This window comes from Penicillium samsonianum, assembly GCF_028829775.1.
Source record: "Penicillium samsonianum strain IBT 33392 chromosome Unknown utg000011l_segment0_segment0, whole genome shotgun sequence".
NCBI lineage: Eukaryota > Fungi > Ascomycota > Eurotiomycetes > Eurotiales > Aspergillaceae > Penicillium > Penicillium samsonianum.
The window spans coordinates 132745-155182 of NW_026643269.1; the positions used below are offsets into that span (position 1 = coordinate 132745).

At 48.2% G+C, this 22438-nt stretch overlaps 8 protein-coding genes across 8 annotated transcripts; 4 read left to right on the top strand and 4 right to left on the bottom strand.

Annotated features, from left to right (window-relative positions):
- Window positions 1-496: 496 nt before the first annotated feature.
- On the top strand, window positions 497-1312 carry N7471_013969 (ADP-ribosylation factor family protein; the record flags this gene model as incomplete). Its single annotated transcript, XM_057286687.1, has 2 exons — window positions 497-545; window positions 600-1312. 2 exons carry the CDS (start codon window positions 497-499, stop codon window positions 1310-1312), a joined length of 762 nt encoding a protein of 253 aa, XP_057128756.1.
- A 419-nt stretch (window positions 1313-1731) lies between these two features.
- Window positions 1732-3395, bottom strand: N7471_013970 (phosphatidylinositol N-acetylglucosaminyltransferase subunit A/GPI3; the record flags this gene model as incomplete). The annotated part of the gene is made up of 5 exons (XM_057286688.1): window positions 1732-2716; window positions 2765-3153; window positions 3206-3240; window positions 3289-3320; window positions 3379-3395. 5 exons carry the CDS (start codon window positions 3393-3395, stop codon window positions 1732-1734), a joined length of 1458 nt encoding a protein of 485 aa, XP_057128757.1.
- A 282-nt stretch (window positions 3396-3677) lies between these two features.
- Window positions 3678-6125, top strand: N7471_013971 (putative ATP-dependent RNA helicase DBP6; the record flags this gene model as incomplete). The annotated part of the gene is made up of 1 exon (XM_057286689.1): window positions 3678-6125. The coding sequence occupies one exon, from the start codon at window positions 3678-3680 to the stop codon at window positions 6123-6125; it is 2448 nt and encodes an 815-aa protein (XP_057128758.1).
- A 1022-nt stretch (window positions 6126-7147) lies between these two features.
- Window positions 7148-9526, top strand: xlnD (beta-xylosidase XylA; the record flags this gene model as incomplete). Its single annotated transcript, XM_057286690.1, has 1 exon — window positions 7148-9526. The coding sequence occupies one exon, from the start codon at window positions 7148-7150 to the stop codon at window positions 9524-9526; it is 2379 nt and encodes a 792-aa protein (XP_057128759.1).
- Window positions 9527-9922: 396 nt separating this feature from the next.
- On the bottom strand, window positions 9923-10300 carry N7471_013973 (Mannan endo-1-6-alpha-mannosidase DCW1; the record flags this gene model as incomplete). Its single annotated transcript, XM_057286691.1, has 1 exon — window positions 9923-10300. One exon carries the CDS (start codon window positions 10298-10300, stop codon window positions 9923-9925), a length of 378 nt encoding a protein of 125 aa, XP_057128760.1.
- Window positions 10301-10817: 517 nt separating this feature from the next.
- Window positions 10818-12003, bottom strand: N7471_013974 (uncharacterized protein; the record flags this gene model as incomplete). Its single annotated transcript, XM_057286692.1, has 3 exons — window positions 10818-11577; window positions 11694-11733; window positions 11898-12003. 3 exons carry the CDS (start codon window positions 12001-12003, stop codon window positions 10818-10820), a joined length of 906 nt encoding a protein of 301 aa, XP_057128761.1.
- A 676-nt stretch (window positions 12004-12679) lies between these two features.
- Window positions 12680-15888, bottom strand: N7471_013975 (ankyrin repeat domain-containing protein; the record flags this gene model as incomplete). The annotated part of the gene is made up of 4 exons (XM_057286693.1): window positions 12680-14453; window positions 14515-15324; window positions 15422-15721; window positions 15779-15888. 4 exons carry the CDS (start codon window positions 15886-15888, stop codon window positions 12680-12682), a joined length of 2994 nt encoding a protein of 997 aa, XP_057128762.1.
- Window positions 15889-18657: 2769 nt separating this feature from the next.
- Window positions 18658-22380, top strand: N7471_013976 (putative C6 transcription factor; the record flags this gene model as incomplete). The annotated part of the gene is made up of 9 exons (XM_057286694.1): window positions 18658-18828; window positions 18895-19436; window positions 19488-19527; window positions 19584-20601; window positions 20648-20967; window positions 21019-21089; window positions 21137-21226; window positions 21286-21312; window positions 21360-22380. 9 exons carry the CDS (start codon window positions 18658-18660, stop codon window positions 22378-22380), a joined length of 3300 nt encoding a protein of 1099 aa, XP_057128763.1.
- Window positions 22381-22438: the final 58 nt, after the last annotated feature.

Consider the following 22438-nt stretch of genomic DNA (forward strand, 5'->3'; position numbering starts at 1 on the left):
ATCGGGGCAGGTCCGTCGATCAATAATCAGAAGCTGACAAACCCTGGGAGAGCGAGGTGTCCACCTGCAAGTGGGGAGAAGAGGAGACTCGGGAAAGTCAACGTTTTTCCATTTGCCGCTTGGAAGAATCAGCTTGGAAACTGAACCCGAGGGAATATTTGCCGGGGAAGCGTGGGCGTCCATCATTATAGCGTCACCATATTTCTGAAGCTTTGAGATTGAAGATATTTGGAAAGTTGAATGTGTTGAATGCACTATATTGAACTGTATGGATGTGCATTGAAATGTCCGATGTAGTTCAGATTGGAACATCCCCAGATCACACCCAGCCCTAAACCCTAACTTCCAAAAACGGATGAGGCTGCAACGCGGCCCCGGGGAACATGAGGCTTCAACACCAGAGAACTGACTGCGATGTCATGATTTCTGCTTCCGATCCCGTTTTTCTATAATTGCAATTGCGCTTGGCCTTGAGCTCCCCATAGGGAACGCGATCATGTATCACCTGGCCAAGTCGCTGTACTTAGCCGCCACGAGCAAAGAAGGTAGCTGCTTTCTCCCATCGCATGACCTTCCACGCTGATTATCCCGAACTACAGAGTATTCTGTTATCCTGCTTGGGTTAGACAACGCTGGCAAAACAACACTCCTCTCACAGATCAAGGCGCTGTACCAACCCCGTTCCGATGGCGCCCCGCCACCCAACCCCGGAAAAACAGTCCCCACTGTCGGGCAGAATGTCGCAACGATAGCGTTACCCGACATGAACTTGAAGATTTGGGATGTCGGTGGTCAGATCTCAATGCGCGGCCTTTGGCAGAGCTACTACACTAGCTGCCACGCGATCATCTTCGTGGTCGATAGTGCCGACGTTGGTCAAGATCCCGATATCGCACGACTTGCTCGGCGCGCAAGCTCTGTGGCAGGTCCAGCACGCAACGGCACACGAGGGAGCACAAGTGCCGAGGCCTTCTCAGAGCAAAACGTCGGAATCAACGCGGCCAGCAGTGAGTTCGGGCGATTAGATGAGTGTCGGCAAGTTCTCGAGTCGGTCTTACAAAGTGCCGATGTGGCTGGTGTTCCTATCCTAGTGTTAGCAAATAAGCAGGATCGTGAGGACTGCGTGGAAGTGGTTCGCATCAAGGAAGGGCTTGTCCGGAAGGTGTTTGAAGGAGAAACAGGAAGCGGCGTCCGTGACAGTCGTGTGCTGCCGGTCAGCGCGCTGCTTGGGTCTGGTGTCCAGGCGGCTGTGGAGTGGGTACAAAGTCGTGTCAAGTGGAACAAAGAGGGCAGACCTCCAGTGATGCGTTGATTCAATGTTGGGGCTGCCGACTATTCTCGTACATGATGTCGAGCGCAGCATATCAAGGTGCATAATGGCGTTTGTTCATGATAATTACATTTTCTGTTAATATACCAATGGAGTCTATTCGATGTCAAGTTTAGTCAACTACCAACCGCCAGCCATATGATCGAGGCGGGTGAAACTACTACAGGAACGATTTCAGGCATTTTATTCCGCGAAGTAGACATTATGTATGTGGTATTATGAATGAGGATATGTAAAAATGGGTCGTGCAGCACGAGAGGACGTGAAGAAAAGGGGGGGGGGGGTTATTAGACGAGGCTATAAGCTGTCCGAGACAAGCAACAATAGGCGCAGAACCGAGAGTCCATCAGAAAGATATTGGTAGGCAGGTGGTCTCTGCGACGAGCATTGTTTTGTTTTTCTCAGCGAACACTTCTGGAGGTCTCAGTTTTACTCGCCGGTTGCTTTTTTGGCCAGCTTCGAGCGATATCAATGTTGGCTCGGGGAAACCACATCTCGAGGAAGACGTAGATCAAGAAGTCAATCACGACACACAGGCAGAACAGCTTGCCTGCCCAGACACCACAGCCGTAGTAGCGTTTCAACCGGTCAATTAGCGCAAAGCTGCGGACGCGATCTCCACTCGCTTCCCAGCCCTGGCCTGGATAGTAACCGTAGAATTCCTCTGGGCTAATGTCGCCAATAATACCTTCGTATACGCGCTCAGTGCGCGCTGCCACGTCCCGCCATGAATACATCATCTTCACTTGATCATGAAATCGGTCCGTTCGCACTTTGTTCGAGCGCAAAGCCGCGATGGCCTTGCTGGTTGCAAGCACAATATCGTCCTCTTCCGGTTTGGCGAACGTTGTCATATGCTGGGGTAAAACTTCTGGAATGCCACCAACACGGGTACAGACAACGTAAAGACCACAACTAGCAGCTTCAACAATGACTGTTCCGAATGCTTCCGTCAGACTAGGATGGAGGTAAATGTCACCTCGCACCATCACATCTCGGACCTCCTCGTGTCGGACTGAACCTAGAAGTTCGACTTTATCCTGAAGCACATTGCGTTCCAACATCTGCTCCAGGTCGATTGCTTTGGGCCCTGATCCTGCAATAATGAAGCGAGTGTTGGGATTGGAGGCAAGAATCCGCGGAATAGATGCGATGAGAAGATCGGTGCCCTTATTGTAAAAAAGTCGGGAGATGACTACGATTGTAATCGGATCGTCGGGCCCGATTTGCCTGGGGGACATTGGAGCATCGGCGGGCGAGCTCAGGCCCTGATCAGGCGCACGGGTAGTATGAGACAGAGGGCAGAAATTCTCCGCTACCACGGCGTTTGGAATGACCGACACCATTAATGGATCCAACGAAGCCCGGAGCACTGTGTTTTCCTTGCTGAAACTTGTTAATCGAGCCATGCAGTACGTCCGTGGGGAGACCTACCAAGTGTGGCTAACGCAAATCGCATGATCAACATCACTCAAAGTAAACTTGAGCAGTTTGTTGGTGAGAATTGATGCTGCATCAGCGAATCCGAAGAGGGAGTGGTCTGTGAAGACAGTCCGCAGTCCCATAGTACGCGCATGGAGAATAGCCTCTCCACAGAAGCTACTCAAACTGGCATGGCCATGAACTATGTCAATCTCCTCTCGGATGACGATATTGCGGAATATGGGGAAGAACGAGAAGACGGTAGGGAATGTCGTTTCGCGGTAGATGACGAAGAATGGGACGTGGTAGATCTTCAGTCCATTGGTGAGGTAACGGACTCCGGTGCGTCCTTTGTATGCATGGGTAATAACAATGACTTTGTGTCCCCGATCGATGAGTTTCTGAGAAGCAATTAGGAAGAGCGCAGGTGGAGCGACAAGGTAGCGTGCTTACGGACGACAATTGGTATATGTGACTCTCAATTCCACCTAGAAAGGTCAGCAATTGTATAAAATAGGGAAAAGAATGAGGCATACCTGACTGGGGAAAAAAGAAGTCACTGACCATTCTATAACCAGAGCAATGTTAGCAAGTAATGGCGATCAGTAGATAGACCAAATACTGACGCGATGTTATACGGCATCGTGGCTGTGGTTCTCGGGGCGAGAACTCCGAAGTATCGAATTTGCTCTTCGTGTCAAATTCCTTTCCATGGCTAACAGATCTGCTGCTTAAAACACCAGTCCATCCAAGCCAATAAATACAGGAGAGCTGGAGACATCTGGAAGCTGTCCCGATAAGCAAGGCGGTAGTGCGGGCGGTGATACTATTATGTCTTCTGCCGGCATAAAAGATTCAGAGAAAAGGAATTTGATCCCCACGAGGTATCCAACGCCAACTCTGACATTGGCGAAATTACATGAGAATGGTCGGCAAAAATTCGGGCGTCGAGTCCTCTAAGAAGGTTGATGTGACTCCCAAATCTACTCAGTCTCACAAGCGCAAGAGAGATCCCCATGCCTCTCAGGCTGCAACGACTCCCACGCCAACGAAGAAGCACAAGAAACGCGAAAGCTTGCCGATCGCAGACATCACAGATGATGCTAGCATCAAGAGGCGCAAGCATCTCAAGGATGCGCCTCAAGGATCGAATTCCCCGGAAACGTCCCGGAAAGAAAGTACTCTCTCGTCAGACCGCAGAAAAGCGACTGTTGCAGACTCACGCAACGGCATCAGCGAAACGGCAGGGAAATCGAAAAAGAGCAAGCGAAAGAGCTCTGGAACGGACGACACACTGGATGATGCGGCTGCGTCTGTGATTACAGGGAATGATGATGAAGAAGTTGAAGCGTCGGAAGTCGAACAACGCGAATCGAAGAACAAGCATTCTGGGATTATGTCAAAGTTCGAGCGCACCAAATCCGTCTCCAGCGCTAAAGCCAAAAAAATTGAACCCGAAGCCGTTGAAGATGACACACCTGCTGTCGAAGCTGTCTATGCACAGGGTCTTGAACGACTGCCTCAGCCTGAAAACCCGCCCGAGCCAGAGCAACTCCCAACATATTCATCTCTACCCCCGTGGCTGGCCAATCCGTTGCGCAAATCAGCGCAGGACACAAAGAAGTTTTCCGAGCTCGGAATCAAGCCAGACCTTCTCAAAATCCTCGAACAACAAAACTACAAAGAAGCCTTTGCTGTGCAGTCTACTGTCATTCCCCTCCTTCTGCAAGGAGAGCAAAACCACCCGGGAGATCTCTGTATCTCTGCGGCGACTGGATCCGGAAAAACACTTTCCTATGTTCTCCCCCTTGTTACCGCTCTGCCGCCGAGACCTGCCTCCAGACTCAGAGGATTGATTGTAGTTCCTACAAGAGAGTTGGTGAAACAAGCTCGCGAATCCTGTGAACTATGTGCCTCTGGATCCAGACTTCATATCGGAAGCGCAGTCGGTAATGTGGCTATCAAAGACGAGCAGAAACTCTTGATGCGCGTGGACCAGGTTTACAACCCGGCTATTCAACAGCAACAGCGTGATGGATTGAAAGGAAACGACTGGATGAACTTGAGCCTGGAAGACTGTGTCAGTGAGGCGATTGACTCTTCCGGGTCTCTTCCGGGTCACATCCAGCGATCCGAGCCGAATGTCGACATCCTTATCTGTACCCCAGGGCGTCTGGTTGACCACATTCGCTACACCAAGGGATTCACCCTCAAGCATCTCGAATGGTTGGTGATTGATGAAGCAGATCGTCTCTTGAACGAGAGTTTCCAAGAATGGGTTGATGTCGTCATGAACTCGCTGAACAGTCGAGAGGCCCCCGAGACCTTTGGGCCCGGTGGGAAGCTTTTGTCTGAACTTGGACTTTCCATTGACGCCAAGCCTCCTCGAAAGGTTGTTCTGAGTGCAACAATGACCCGCGACATTTCCAAACTCAACTCGCTACGCCTCGCTAACCCCAAGATGGTTATCATCGGGTCTGAGGATGTTGCCGACGAACAAGACCCATCTGCTATTCATCCAGATGCTCACTTCGCCCTACCCCCAACCCTGTCTGAGCATATTGTTCAAGTTGGCGACGGATCTCTTAAGCCGCTTTATCTGCTGCGTCTTCTTCTTTCTCATATTGAGATTACTGGGGACCGAGCTCCCAGCGTGTCTGATTCATCCGACTCTGACAGCTCTAGTTCAGATGATGACACTAGCAGCGACGATGATACTAGCTCCGATGAATCATCTGATGATGACACTTCATCTTCTGGGTCAGATTCGGAGTCAGATTCTGACTCGGACTCGGACTCTGACTCTGACTCGGATTCTTCGGACTCATCTGACTCGGATTCCGATGCCATGGAAGTCGTTCCGTCGCCCTCGCATAAGACTGTTCTGATTTTCACCAAATCATCCGAGTCTGCCTCCAGACTTGCACGTCTCATTTCGCTTCTGCATCCCGCGTTGGCCAAACGTGTGGGAACAATCATTAAATCCAACAAATCCTCTGCATCTCGTAAGACATTGACGGCTTACCGACAAGGCCGCATTTCAGTGATTGTGGCTACTGATCGTGCCTCTCGTGGTCTTGACCTGGAATCTTTGACTCATGTCATCAACTACGATATCCCGACCAGCATCACTACCTACGTCCACCGAGTTGGACGTACCGCTCGCGCTGGCCGCGCTGGCTCTGCATGGACCCTGGTTGCTCACCGCGAGGGCCGCTGGTTTGCCAACGAGATCGCAGCCAGTGTGGACGGCCGGATCACACGTACCTCGAACATCGATCGTGTCCAGATCAAGGCCGACGCACTGGACTCACTCAAGCCCAAATACGCCAAGGCTTTGGACAAGCTTGAACAAGAGGTCAAGCGTGGCTAGTCTCTGATATGTGTTTGCGATTTATTGTATTTTATGAGTAGTTACGTGTTGGTCTGCATTCATAGCGGTCGTATTCTTGTATCATAATCCGTTCACAAGTCTTGCAGTCTCATGGTTTACGCACTTCCTCGTGGTACTACATGATGTAAATTAACGTACTAGTTATTGGATGTGCCATCACCTTTTTAAACTATGACATGGTGGTTAAGAGTCTAGTCAATATCCTGTACATCATTCAAACTATTGAATTCTGGGTATTTATCTTTTATTCAACCAGACCCTACTAGTTCCTATCCACCTCGAAAGGAATTTGGAAGGGCATTGTGTACTTGGACATCTCTAATTAACCACAAGGCAGTTCGTCTCCCACAAGCATCGTCACATCGGCAGATCCATTTTGCTCTTTACCCGGTCCTGCGGGGTTTGGACCTCTTATGAGAACAATATGCCAGAGACGCATTCAGCATATTAATATGATGGGTCATTTCAGCCTAAACTCACCGATGCGCAAATTCTCGGGTCATTTCTTCAACGGATGGCTTATGGCTTGAATAGCTTGTTCTGGAGGTTAATTGTGACTTCAGCTCTTGGATCTCTTTAGGTAGCACTACTTTCTGTGAACTAAGAGAGCATCAATCCAGATCAACTGGTGTTTGTTGAACATATTGTGAGACTAAAATGAAGATTAGGAAAGTAAAGCCGGCTGATCTCTACCCTGGTATAGAGGTTACCCATGCACCTCCCCCCCCCCTTTGACCCCCTTGCACCCCTTCACAGCCAACGAAGAACCTGATCGACAGCCATCGGCAAACAAGAAATAATTTCAGCCTAAATTGTTTACTCTTTAAACGTCCAATCTCGGGGGAAACCCGAACCCGCGTGGGATCCCCTAGGATCGACTGTGAAACTTCCAAATGGGTCCAAATGTGTGGGGGGATTTCTTCATACCCCAGACTATAAGTTGATTCCCGTATCATGGGCAAGAATGTCGGAGTATTCGTTCTCAAAGACAGCCTTCTGCAATGACTGTAATTTCACTACTCGCCTTGCTGGCGGCCTTCGCGCCAACCGTGTTGTCCCAGGCCAACACCAGTTATGTGGACTACAATACCCAGTCACAACCGAATCTTTACCCCGAAACGATGGCCAAAGTCGATTTCTCTTTCCCAGATTGCTCCAATGGCCCACTTAGCAAGACGATTGTCTGTGACACCACCGCGAAGCCCCACGACAGAGCCGCTGCCCTCATTGCCATGTTCACATTTGAAGAGCTGGTGAACAGTACTGGAAACGTTATTCCCGCAATTCCCCGGCTGGGCCTTCCAGCTTACCAGGTTTGGAGCGAAGCTCTTCATGGCTTGGATCGAGCAAATCTCACCAAATCCGGGGACTACAGCTGGGCTACCTCGTTCCCATCCCCTATCCTTACCATGGCAGCCCTGAACCGCACCTTGATCAACCAGATCGGTGGAATTATATCAACTCAAGGCAGAGCATTTAACAATGGGGGTCGATATGGGCTCGATGTTTATGCACCTAATATCAATTCCTTCCGCCACCCAGTGTGGGGCCGTGGACAGGAAACTCCAGGCGAGGATATCCGACTCTGCTCAGTTTACGGACTGGAGTACATAACAGGTATTCAGGGTGGCTTGGACCCTAAGGATCTGAAATTGGCTGCGACAGCGAAGCATTTCGCTGGCTATGACCTCGAGAATTGGGGCAACCATTCAAGACTTGGGAATGATATGAGCATCAGCTCATTCGACCTCGCTAGCTATTATACTCCTCAGTTTGTCACAGCAGTGAGAGATGCAAGAGTTCATAGCGTAATGTCATCATATAACGCAGTCAATGGCGTTCCCTCATCGGCGAATTCTTTCTTGCTCCAGACTCTACTACGTGACACCTGGAACTTTGTCGAGGATGGCTATGTTTCTTCTGACTGCGACTCCGTCTACAATGTCTTCAACCCCCACGGATATGCATCCAGTGCCTCACTCGCTGCGGCAAAAAGTATACAGGCAGGAACAGATATTGACTGTGGCGCGACTTATCAACTCTATCTGAATGAGTCGCTCTCCCAAGGCGAAATCTCCCGCAGTGAAATTGAACGTGCTGTCACTCGTTTCTACTCCAATCTCGCCAGTTTGGGCTACTTTGATGGCAATAACAGCAAATACCGAGATCTTGATTGGTCCGACGTTGTTGCCACTGATGCATGGAACATTTCATACGAGGCTGCCGTGGAAGGAATTGTTCTTCTCAAGAACGATGGCACCTTACCGTTGTCCAAGAACACCCGCAGTGTTGCATTGATTGGACCATGGGCAAATGTAACAACTACACTGCAGGGAAATTACTATGGCGCAGCGCCCTATCTCACCGGCCCGCTCGCTGCCCTACAAGCCTCGAACCTTGATATCAACTATGCTTTTGGCACTAATATCTCCTCAGAATCCACCACTGGGTTTGAAGCTGCTCTATCGGCTGCAAAGAAGTCTGATGTGATTATCTTCGCCGGTGGAATTGACAACACGGTCGAGGCAGAGGGAGTGGATCGCGAAAACATCACCTGGCCTGGTAACCAGCTCCTGCTGATCGAGCAGCTGAGTAAGCTGGGCAAGCCGTTGGTTGTGCTACAGATGGGCGGTGGCCAAGTGGACTCTTCGTCGCTCAAGGCCAACAAAAACGTCAACTCTCTGGTTTGGGGTGGCTACCCGGGACAATCCGGGGGTCCTGCAATTCTGGACATTCTCACTGGAAAGCGTGCACCCGCTGGTCGTCTGACAGTCACTCAATACCCTGCTGAGTATGCTCTTCAATTCCCTGCTACCGATATGAGCTTGCGCCCCAAGGGCAGCAACCCTGGGCAGACGTATATGTGGTATACAGGCAAGCCAGTGTACGAATTTGGCCATGGGCTGTTCTACACAACATTCAAGGCATCACTATCCCACTCTCACGGAGCCCACAATGGGGCTTCTTTCGACATTGTGAAGCTTCTCTCACGCTCAAATTCCGGATACAACGTGGTCGAACAAGTCCCATTCATGAACTACACCGTTGAAGTTAAGAACTCCGGTACTGTCACGTCTGACTATACTGCTATGGCCTTTGTCAACACAAAAGCCGGACCGAGCCCGCATCCCAACAAGTGGCTGGTTGGCTTTGATCGCCTCGGTGGAATTGAGCCCCATGCCACTCAGACGATGACAATTCCGATCTCACTGGACAACGTGGCTCGCACGGACGAGAATGGTAATCGCATTGTGTATCCCGGCAAGTATGAACTTGCGCTGAACAATGAGCGCTCGGCCGTGCTGTCATTCACTTTAACCGGTGATGCGACCACTATTGCTACTTGGCCAAAGGAGGAGCAACTTGTTCTTCCTTCGTGAAAGGCATCTTTCGTGAGTGTATATTGTAGTTAAATATGATATATGGATAATTACATTTTTAATGTTTTGGTGAATAATAGTAATGACAAAAAGCTGAGTCAAGAAAGCATCATATATACAGCCCCCGCAACAAGAGAAACAAAAGCAAAGGTGAGGATAGCCGCGCCAGCCCTGTCGCCATTGTCGATATGCATGGTTGGCAGTTCGGTGCTAGTCTCGTCTTTACGAGTTCCTGCAGCGCTATTCCCTTCACTACTTCTGCCAACCCGGCAGCAAGCAGACCTTGAAGCACTTCAAGGACGCCCATTTACTCTCCAACTCCGGTCCTGCCATCATATTCCCCAGAGCTCCACCGGAACCCGCAAAACGTACCAGTATCGCCACCTTGACACTGTGCTACCACAGCTTGGAGCCGTCGGACGAAGCTTGGTTGTCTTTTTTTTGATAGGTGTAGGGGGCGTATTGGGTCATCTCGGCCAACCATCTACTTAAGTACCCTTTGAAGCTCAACTGATCGATGTTGCAGTCGTTTCTCGGATCGCAGTTTGGCTCGTACATGACATTCGCCTTGCTGAAGAAGTGGTCCGTAGCCGAGAGAAGGCCATCTGTGCGAGCTTGCCAGACCGACGATATATTTGAAGAGGCATTTGAAATTGAAGATGTCCAGTTATACATAACAGAGGCACCGCGGAGCCAGACCCCTGCATTGTATGACCTGCGAATAGCTTCGGTTTTGACCTGCTTGGCAAAGGTTGGGGGAGTAGTTGGGAGCATACTCGGTATAGAGTACTTCGTACTTGAGGTTAGAGATAAATGAACTCCGAAATCCGTGGATGACGATCTTCCAAGGTTCTTTATGAAACAGACTCAAAACAAAAAAAACTAAACCAATCAAACCAATATCTAGGCAAATGGTGGCCTTGGCGCCTAGACCACCTTAGCAGGCTGAACAATTATCGAAATATCCGGATATTGTTTGCATCTTCTCAGTCCTCAAACTTGGACGAAACTGACTCGAGGTCATACTTGTGATCATCGGAACAATATGTTAGGGGAGCAGGTAGCGGACGTTGCAGATCCCCATATAGGTGGAATGTTAGGGTTTCTGAAGAGACAAGGACGTTTCTTTTCTTTTCCCCAAACAGACGGCGGAACTGGCTCTATACTTATTTACTAGGAAAGGAAGGCTGGAACAAATGTCTGATTACAAGGCAAAAAGAGCAGTCAAAGCAACCATTGACTTTGATTCTTGTTTGCTTCCTTTCTTGATCAATTAGCAATTTCTTTCAAATTAACACTTTCTCCGTGGCTGTGTTTTAGCTTGACTCAAGTAGGTTTTCTCAAGAGCAAGCATTATCCCAAGCACTCGTTCACGACTTGCTAGACCACTGGAAGTAAACCTAGTCCGATCCGCAACAAGACACATCAAATTCAGCCGCAATTGCCAACCCACTAGAGATCTCGCCTTCTTGAGTCTATCTAATTCGATAAATAAGCGTTCGTCCAATCGTCCTTGCCAAAACCAATCGGGTAACTTCCACCCAAACACCAAAAGTATATTCCCCATGTCCTTTATATCACCTAGGGTATATTTGACAGGACAGACCCACTCGGCGATCAGAATGGCAACTTCTAATGGGATGTTGCTGAAATGAGAGGATAGATGATGACCTTTTGATTCCCGTAGACTTTCGACATTTGCACAATTCATGGCTTTTTGGACTTCGGGCACGACTAGTGGATTCTGATAGATATCCCAGCCATACTCAAACTGCGATAGAACCTGGTGCGGCTTAACAAGTCGCACATTGTAGTCATCCAATTGCCACAATCTATTGTTGCGCCAATAATTCCGACAGACTTGGATGAGCTTGGCGAGTTTAGCCTCATTCAGTTTTAGACCTTCGACTCGGCCAAAGACCACCCAGCAATGGGCATGGATGATATATCCAAGCAATTTCCCTTTGTATTGACTGGGCTGCCTTCCAATGCTTGCAGCATAGAATTGAGTGAAATCATGATTGTCGGATGGGTAATTCTCCTCCCACCGACTGTTCGGCTATCTGGACCTTTCCTTCCACCGATTCTTGCCTTTTCTGGATCACTTGGGGTATAGTAGGGGTAAGATGCATGATGTCTGACTATATTAATGCCGGTCAGAAGGTACTTCGTATCGGACTCCTTGATTACTGTGCTAGTTAGAGAATCTGGGAAGATTTGATCCGAAGTCCCTTGTTGAGAACTTGCCGAGGAAAATCGCTAAAGTATGCCTCCTCTATCTCGTGGGATGGTACCATCACATGGTTTAGTTTGGATCTCCAAATCCTTTTCCATTGACTTTGTTTGAGTACCTGATTATGTTCGGATATACCCGAAATTCCAGAATCAGACGTGAATGGAATTTGCATTCCACATAACAGACATGTTGGCGGTGGATTGACACCCGTAGTAGTAACATTGGGGCGCGGACGTACCATGTTGACACTCTAGTGAAGTAAAGGGCGTGAAATAGAGAACGAGTCTAATGGTGAATTCATAACGGAGGTCTTGATCTGCTCATAAAATGATGTCATAGTGAATGCTTGATTCACACTTGTAGAAGGTAAGTTGTCTTGATTCGTTGTCTCATTCTGATCATGAAAGTATAGAAGCATAGATAAAATAAGCATAAGGGCTGAACGGGACACAATTTACTAGCATGTCGCCTTACCTATACGAAATGCCACAATTTTGTTTAACAAAACCATGATTGTGATCTTCTTGTCGCCTCGACTTATACCATATGGCAATCCGATTATAGCTTAGCGCCCTATTTCCTGCTCCATTTATAGTAGACAAAATATGAGCGCAGGTTTGATACTGGGGGGTTAAAGACCGTTTATTATATCAGAGACAACTTAAGGTCTCCAACAAGTGAGTCGCATCGGGTTGTCTGAGGAGGCCGCAGAATGTAAGGGTCGGTTGGCGCTCGACTTCACATTTTTATATTCATCTACTATACACTTTGCTTTGCCATCATCTCAGAAGAGGACAATCGCAACTAGATGGAAATTACCGAGTAAAAAAAAAGAGTAAAATAACAGCAAGTATCATGAATTCTGCTGTATCTTGAACCAAGCCATAATGTATTTCACACAAAATCAAGTTCAAAATTCAAACCCTTAAGTGCTGCTCCTGTCTTTTGAGAAGCACGACAACATCCTGATGACCTCCCATCATGGCTGCTCGCAGTGGCGTTTTGTAAACGCCAGCACGAATGGTGCTGTCGGCACCTCTGTCGAGTAGCATCTGCGTTATTTGAACAAATCCGAACGCGGCAGCTGCATGCAAAGCAGTGCCATGTAGTCTGCCACGACCATTAAGATCGGCGCCGTTGTCGAGTAACATCTTTGCAATGTGATATTGCCCTTTTGCAACAGCAGCAATCAGGGCTGTGCCAAGCTCGTGTTCCGCATTTATGTTGGCACCACTATCGAGGAGCATTTGCACTATTTGCTGATTCCCGTTCATCGAAGCCGCTCTCAGTGCGCTGTTGCATGTTCCGTTTTCCAAATTTGGATTGGCACCATTATCCAGCAGTATTCTTGCTGTTTGCTCATGTCCATTGATACAGGCCGCTATGAGGGGGGTTTCATATGTCCCACCTTGTCGGTTGATATCCGCCTGGTAGTTGAGCAAAATTCGCACGGCATCTTCATTGCCGCTCGCCGAGGCTGCTTGCAACGCAGTTTCGATCTCGTCTCCTTGGGAATTAGGATTGGCACCCTTCTCAAGCAAGAAAGTTACCAGTTTCCAGTGACCCCCTACAGCAGCGGCCTCCAAAGGGCTGCCGAGGAGCTCACTCTCAGCATTGATATTTGCGCCGCTGTTGAGGAGGATCTCCGCAGTGCTTAGTCGGCCTCTGTCGCACGCTGCAATCAAGGCGCTTCTATTCCATCCACACGGGGTATCAACATCAACTCCCCGCTTAAGAAGAAGCCTGACAATATCGTCATATCCGCGAGTTGCAGCAGATGAAAGTGGGCTGCTGTCATGGCTATTTCCGGTTGGATCAGCTCCATGAGAAAGAAGTAACTGAATGACATTCAGATGACCTCGTGAAATGGCCCATTTTAATGCTGTCCAGCCACCATTATAACACATGTCCACGGGGTATTGATGCTGAAGAAAGTAGAATACAGCTTCCTCAATTCCATGGTGTGCAGCGAGATGTAGCCCCGTCGTGTTCCTTGGAAACTTCTGGCTCCAATCTTTTGGGATGGAGTGCCTCCTAACATAAAATGTTTGTTCTGAAGCATCAACTTTTGGCTGTTCTTTCAAGAAACCTATCACACCAGGATGCATATTCTTGGTTGCTCTCACATGGTCGCCCCAATGGTGTACCGCATAAGGATAGAATGGGTATGATTCTAAACGCTCCTCGAACGTTTCATCGCTTTCACAAATTCCAGATCCAAATGTATCAAATGAAATGTAAGTGACACATGACATGCTGATTTCATTTTCGGCACTGGGAAAGAGTATATCTTTCTTCCGCTCAAGGTATTCTTGCGTTGTATAATGAACCAGTCGAATTATTCCGCTTGCATTTTCGACGGTAACAAGACCAGCACACACGGTAAGGATGTCTTCGATCTCTGGCATGTTCTCCTCATCAATGCTAGATTCTCCTTCCTCTATTGCAAGGGCATGCTGGAGCTCCAATGAAGTGAGCGGTCTTCTTGCGCATGCGAGCCAGGACAGAGTTTGCATCGCCAAGTCCGTCTGCTCTCCTAGCTGCCCTCGAATGCGGCTCATTGCGTTGTCATAAGCTTTGTCGTATGCATAGTCATTAAACCCCTTCGAGAGCTCTTTCAGAGCGGTTCGAGTAGATTTAGCTGACCTTCTGCCGATCAATGACTCGAAATAAAGCTGCGCAAGGAGGAACCTGAGGGTAAATGAGCAATCTAAGTCTTCAATGAAGAATCTTTTTCATAATAGAGACCCACATTCCCTGTACATGGCATGAGATTACAGTCATAATCTCCTCTTGCAATGCAGCATTTCGGCTCACAAATCCCGGGAGCCGGAACATGTTACCATCAAGAAATCGTCTGACGTCGTCTTCGTGAGCCTGGATCTCCAAAACGGCACCCCTTTTGAACAAATTATTTATCTCCATAGGTCTCGATGTGGCGAAGACATTTACTCCACCACTGGCATGGATTTTCATGATCTCGCCCAAAACCCTGCTAAGGCAAGTAGATTCGCATTCATCGAGGGCATCAACGACAATGAACACATCGGAATACGTGGAAACGACGGATCGAAGAGCTTTCGATATCTCATCGAATCGCGGACGCGTCGATGCAGTTTTGTAGCGCTTGTAGAGGTCATTGACTGCATCTGGAACAGATGCTCTCTTTTGACTTAATTGCTTCAATAGACTTGAAAGCAGGTCTTGAGCTTTCTGTTCATCTTGTCGATTAAAGTTGCAATAAATGTAGGCTATGCCGACATCTGGCTTATCCTCAAAGCGTGTAATCAAATCATCGACAAGGATAGCAGAACAGATGGTCTTTCCCGCACCCGGAATTCCAGGGCAAAACAAGGTGGCTTGTGGTGTGCGAAGCCAGTGTTTATATTCTTCCGAAGCGAGCAGCCATTCTCCAGTTCCTTCTTGTCGTCGACCGAGGAGGTCGCTCTGCTGCAAAGTATAATCAACGGCAGACAGCCAGTCGAGAATGCAAGATTGTTCACTGTTTTCTTGTCGCTGGTTGAGGTGTTCTAGTGTTTGTTTTGTCGCAGCAATCGTTTGACTATGGATGTTAGATGTATGACCAGATGTTGGTCATACTCAGGTGTACCAGGTGTGCCCAAGTGCCAGGTGGGGTAGAAGGAGGAAGTATATGGTACCTTGATATAGCACTCAAAAATGACTGGAGCAATGTCACATTAGATAATAACCGATCACGAAGCTCGCCTATGTCTTTAGGCTCCCATGCGATCCTCTTCCAAATACTTCTAGCTTTCTTGTGAATCGATGTACCGCAATATTCCACGACTTTATATTTCGCAATGGCATCTTGAAGCTCGTTCAACAGGGTCCCACAGCTGTGACTGATTTCTCCCAGTTGTTTGCGTTGGCGATCATCGATATCGTAACCCGGTAGTTGAACATCGATGTCTTGGAGGATAATTGTCAGCCCTCTGACCCTATATGGACGAGAAATATCAGACCCTGGCCAACGACCGTGTACAATATGCACGCACTCTCTAGAAATACTGTTGAATTGGCTTGGAGCACCAACAAAGTCTCTTCGGAGCTTATTAGCCAAAGTAATAACGGAAACAAAGTCCCCAAGGCTAAATCCGAAACTCATCGTGGATATTATTCGAGTTCCGATATGATATTGCCCGGGGAGAGTATGTGAGAAATGTTGGATTTCAAATATGTCAGACTTGCTATTATTCTACAGCGAACCCCAAATTCTGGACTACTTAGCGCCTTTCAGGTATGTACATCTGTCTGGCGTTCAGGCTTGGATTGATTGGCTATTAGACGTTCTCTTCAAGGTGCTTCTTCTTTAGCGTGTGAGTTGTCTATGTACTTTTGTTTGCGTGGTGGACGGGTCCTCTTAGTGTAGAAAATGCTATCCAACAGGGATCCTGTATACCTATCTGCCAATAGCAGCGAGTTGGTGCTCCGTAGTGGGTGGTTGATTGCAATGATGCAGCGGCGCTTAAGCACAATTCTTGTTTCGAGTATTTTTAGTTCCCCGCTGAAATTTAATTTTTGAGGGAAAACTGGACAACTCGTAGGGTAATAAACGATCGTTTGCTTCTTGATCTGATCTGGGACTTTTTGACTTGTGTACAAAATCTAAAGCATCGAGCTGCTTAACCCAGAGAAGCGTATTTAGGTTAAAAAGATCCTACCCCCCAGCCCATGTGATAGTGGTCAGAAACTTGATAGCTCTGATAATATACAACAAAGACAGGATAAATGTGCTGATATATTTGGAACAACCTTGGAACCTTGGGAAGTCCTGGTGACAGCAAGAAGAAAGTGAAAGAGCAAATAACGTATTTCACTACCGAGCCGGCCACACCACCGAGCCGGCCACCCCACCCAAAACGCGTCCATGAATTAGCACTTAGTCAATTCAACCACCCACCATGCCACCAATTCGCTCCCGAAGCTCTAGAAATTTAATAGAGCAAGAGGGTAGGATTTTATTAGCTATCCAGGCTTTTAAAAATCAAGAAATATCTTCAATTCGTGAAGTGGCGCGCCGTTTTAACATACCACGTTCAACCTTCTAAGACCGACTACGCGGCCACTAACACCGCGCGATTTCGCGCGCTAATTGTCATAAATTGACAGAAACTGAAGAGGAATCGCTTTAAAAATGGATTCTCTCTATATATTCTCGTGGAGCAGCCCCCCGGCCTTCTATGGTTCGAGAAATGGCGGATCTTCTTCTTTAACAACGTGGAACCACCCCAGTTATTTCGGTCGGCGAAAATTAGGTTACAAAATTCGTTTAACGGCACCCTCTCCTCTCCTCCCGATTCTCGAAACGGTATAACTACGAGCGCGCGAAATGTGAAGACCCGAAAATCATTAGGGAGTGGTTTGATTTAGTTCAAAAAACGATCCTTTAATTTGGAATCCATCCTAATGACGTTTATAACTTTAACGAGACTAGTTTTGCTCTAGGAGTAACGGTAACTACGAGGGTTATTACGAAGAGTGAATACCACGGCCGAAGAACACTTTTATAACCTAGAACTCGAGAGTGGGTGATAGTGATTGAATGTACGAATGCTTCTGGCTAGGTGCTTCCTCCTTATATGATTTTTAAAGGAAAGGTCTTCCTTGAATCCTAGTTTAAAGGCCTTCCGGGCGATTGGCGCTTTGAAGTGAGCCCTAATGGTTGGACCTCTGATGAAATTGGACTTCGCTGGCTTGAAAAGCTCTTTATTCCTACTACTTCTTCACGTACGAAGGGGGCGTATCGGCTTTTAATACTTGACGGACATAGAAGTCATTTAACGCCGAAATTTGATCAAATTTGCGAGCAAAATAAGGTGATACCAATTTATATACCTACTCATTCATCCTATCTTTTATAACCTCTCGATGTCGGCTATTTTGCGGTCTTAAAACGGTCTTATAGTGAGGCGGTTGAAACGAAGATGCGGAACGGGATCAACTATATTGAGAAACTTGACTTTCTTAAAGCATACCCAGAGGCACGAATTGAAGCTTTTAAACCGGAGACAATTAAAAGTAGCTTCCGATCTACCGGTTTAGTTCCTTTTTCACCAGATCAAGTGCTTTCAAAGCTTGATATCCGGCTTCGAACACCTACCCCCCTCTAAGCCGGGGGAGCGAATCAAGCCGGAATTTTACACTAAAAACACCAGCTACAGAGAAAGAACTACGTCGGCAGGCTTCATCAATTAAAGCTTTACTTCGTACAAGATCTCGAAGTCCACCTAGCCCGTCAGATCGTGCATTAAACCAGCTTGTGAAAGGCTTCCGTCTTACAATACAAGGTGCTATCTTACTTGCTAAAGAGAATAAGGAATTACGCGCCGCCAACGAGAAGCAGAAGCAAAAGCGCACTCGATCCCGAAGGCAGATACCAGCTAAAGCAGGGCTCACAGTTCAAGAAGCTTCTCAATTGATTACTGAGCCGGTGGCAGCAGTTGAAGCACCCCCTCGCCCCCGGCGAAGAAGGCCTTCGCCACCTTTACAACCACGAACGAGAGCATTACCAACGTGCGGGCTATGTAAAAACCAGGGTCATAGAAGAGATGCATGTCCAGATAGATGATGATTTTAGTGTATTTAATTTAATGGAGTTTTGGTTGAGATATATGTATTTGAAATTGGTAGGTTGGTTTGGGTGGCCGGCTCGGTAGTGAAATACGTTAGTTAAGATGCCCGCATGTTCAGGCATGAATATTGCATAATTCAGGCATTAATGCTGACCCCGGGATGGAGTGATATCATTGGCCGTCCCCTTCGATCTCCGATAACGTCAGGGACGGACCCCCGCAGTCGCCAAAGCGCCTTTTTTTTTCTGCGCGTATCGGTTCCATGCTAACAGCAATTTAATATATTTTCATGTCTTGGGACTATGAACCAGAGCCCGCCAAATGCTCAACCCGTACTGGGTCCTCCCATCCCTGGCGGCTCATTTGCTCCGTTATCAGTGAGGGGACCTTTGGCTGGAGGTCGCCAGATCACCCGAAACCGCGCGAGCTACAGCTGTCACACGTGTCGGCGTCGAAAGGTCAAATGCGACAAGGTAGATTGATCTGATTGCCACCAAAGCCGAAGTGCTTGTTCCAAACTAACATATATCTCCTTCCAGACACATCCGATATGTGGAAACTGCGTGAAGAACAACACCGAGTGTATATATGATGTGTCATCCCAAAAAGATGATGATGGACGCGATGGCTCTTCCCAAAATACGCATGGCGTTAAACGAAGGAGAGGGATGCCCCGAACATTGGAGGAAGATGTCGACGAGCTCCAGTCGCTTTACGGACAGTTGAAGCGGGCAGAGTCGACAGGCGAAATGCCCGACCCAAGCGCCATTGAATCGCGACTCGACAAGCTTATGTCAATGATTGAGCGCCTCGGGGGGAGCGACGAAGCCCTCGAAGACGTGGGGATTCAGGCAACGGCCCCGGATGCGAAAGTGGAACCCATACAGTCGGCTGACCCAGGGTGGACCGATGGTCTGAACGGAAACAAAGCACCGTCAAGATCTACCAGCCCGCGTCCCATTGCAGCAGAGTCGAGTAATGACGAATTTCCGATCCCATCCGGTCAGGCTACCGATCTAGTAGACCCGGTTGGCAGTCTCAACTTGGGCCATTTGAGCCTAGAGGACGGTGGAAGGTCAAGGTTGGTCAAAATTGCTTCGTTCGAAATATTAAAATTTCTAAACTTAACTAGATATGTTGGAACCACGTATTGGGCTTATATTTCTGGCGAAGTATGTTGTCCACTAGATTTTCCTACTGGTGGACATTTTGACTAACACGAATCTAGATCAATGAGCTCAATCAATTGCTAAGAGACCAAAATAGCTCACATAATCAGTCTGCTCCTGAAAAGAATAATGAAGACATAACAGATCTGCATGCCAATGATCGACAGCCATGGAGAGAATCAATAGGCAGCTCGACACCTTCAGTCGCGCCTAGGCCTTCTTCCTTCCAACAATCTAGAATCTTCCCTTCAGGTGACTCTCCCTCGGTCAATGAAAATGTGGTGGAGCCAGAAATGCTTGATCACATTCCAACGAGACGGCAAAGCCATATTCTTTACAAAGGATTCATTTCCGGTGTACACGCCATCAGTCCTATCATTCACCCTCCAACTATCCTCAAGCTCTACAATTCCTTCTGGGATTGGTATGACTACAGCAGCTATTCGGGAGAGTCATGCCCAAATCCATCATTCATTCCATTATTGTACGCCATATGGTATGGCGGCTCAGTGACGATTTCAATCCGAGCGATCAAAGCTGAATTCAATGTGTCCTCGCGGTCGATCCTTTCGACAATATATACCGAAGAAGTTACCAGATGGCTTACAAATATCAAATTTCCGCGCAGCCCTTCACTTCAAGGCCTCGCTGCTTACCTTATCGTACAGACAATTGTCACGAAAGAGGAAGAGCCTTTGACGAGTAGTCTCTTTGTTAGTCTCGCAATGAGGGTTGCGCAAACCATGGGCTTGCATCGGGACCCAGCTAAGTTTGGCATAGAGCCATGTGAAGCTGAGTACCGGCGCCGTTTATGGTGGCACATTATGCACATGGACGGTGTCGTTGCGATGTCAAGCGGTCTGCCTCCACTTGTCAACGACGAGAATTATTGGGATGTGTGCGAGACGAGTGAAATGAAAGATACGATGCTAGGTAGCCCCGCTGCAGAGTCCTACATGAAACGGGTTGCTTCGGGGGAGCGGCTTCCTGATAATCCAGATGATCCAACTATTTGCGGCGGACCATCAATGGTCAACGTCTACTACCTGACCGCAAGGGGGAAATATACCATGGCTCGTGGGTACCCCTTTTCATTTCAAATCCACCCGCTAATTTTTACCAGGCGCTGTCCGCCGAATATTAAAAATCCAGCTTGGAATAAAGCCCCTCACCAGGCAGGACATGGAGGAGCTTCGGTCAATACTTCTTGACTTGCAGCTGAAACTGAATTCCATCATCAACAGGATTCCAGAGGGGAAGGATGTTGATAACCTGTCAACGCCAGGCCGAGCTTTTTCTATGTCCAAGTCCCCCGATGGCCGCTCTTCCGACACAGAGCTTCCAGGCGAAGGTCCCACCGGATGCCCAGAACAGTATCACTCACCAGTTCTTGTTTGCTTCCATAAATGGGCGAAGATCATTCTTTCTTTGTATATTGACAAGGTGCGCTTTCTCGATCTTTGCTGGTTTCGTACCCAACTAACCTTCCTCTAGGCCTTCTGCGTGGCCTACCAGCCTTTTCTGAAAAACGCTCGCAGCCGAATTTGGCCAGCAGCACGCCAGAGGTTTGCACACACCATCGGGAAATTAGTATATGTGCTAATATTGATAGTGCACTTCGCCATTGCCATGGTTTCATGGAAAAGTTCATCCAACTGGCAACGGATCCTGATTTCCAACCTTTTCATTGGAGCTGGCCTGGGTAAGCTTTTCCACTAGTATGGTGACCAGGAATCATGGGCAACTGATATTTGTTTTTAGTAATCATCAACCAATGCATGCTACTATGTATGACTACATTATTAAGTCTTGGTAACCACGCTAATGAGATACAGGATCATGCTTATTGACCTATATGAGCGACCTTACAGCCCTGAAGCATCCAGGTCCCGCGCGTTCATCGACAGCATACTCGCACTTTCCGGCCCAGACGGAGGCGTCGTAGGTGGTGAAGATGGTGTCTCAACACAACGGCCATTGAAGGACGGTGGCCGTGAAGCCTGGGATATGATCCGCCGCCTTCGCCAGAAGGCTTGGCAAAAGGCTGGCCTCAATCCGCGAATGCTCTGGACCGAACAAGACCAGATCCAGGCTGGTGTCACTTCGCCAGTTGACACTCGCGGGGATGGTGACTCTCCTTGCTCAGATCCCTCTCAGGCCGGGTCTCCAGGTTCAGCATCGGCCGGCCATCCCTCAACAGACGACCCTCAACCCAGCGATTTTGTCAAAACATTCTACAACCTCACCCGCTCCCACACGTTCTCAAATCCTGTTACCCCGGATGCTACTAAAAGTCCCCTACGATACGAATACCAACCCCGGGATAAATCCTTACCTCCAGTCTCGCATTCCCAATTTCATCCTAACCCCGCCGATAATCCCACATCTCTCCGCATTGGCGCGTCTTCACCCAATAATACGGATTCCTTGTTTGCTGCACCTCCACCGACACAATCCCCTGCATCCACCGCCCCCGCCCCACATGTTCAGCATTCAGATCCCGATATTGCTGCTTCTGGTGGCGTGTCCTTCATGGACCCTGCGTCTTCTAATGTTTTACCTATGGGAGTTCCCACACCGCCATCGATGGTTGACCCCAACCTCAACTTCGACTGGGACCAGTGGGATGCTGTGTTCGGGCAACATCTTCCTGTCGCAGATGATCTGATGGAATTGGATCCCGTTTCGGGTCTTGATTTCACCCATGTTGGAACTGCCTCAACGTTTAATGGCACTAGTCCCGTCGACATGCCTATTTCATATACCAATGGTCTTCCACTTCCAGACTCCTCTCCAGGAGGGAATTTCACTTCATGGAATGGAAACAATGGAGCTGATTGGTCGGGATATTCTTAATACACTCAGTGTACCTAGGTAGATATAAGATTATGGGCGATATATCGGCCAAATCCGC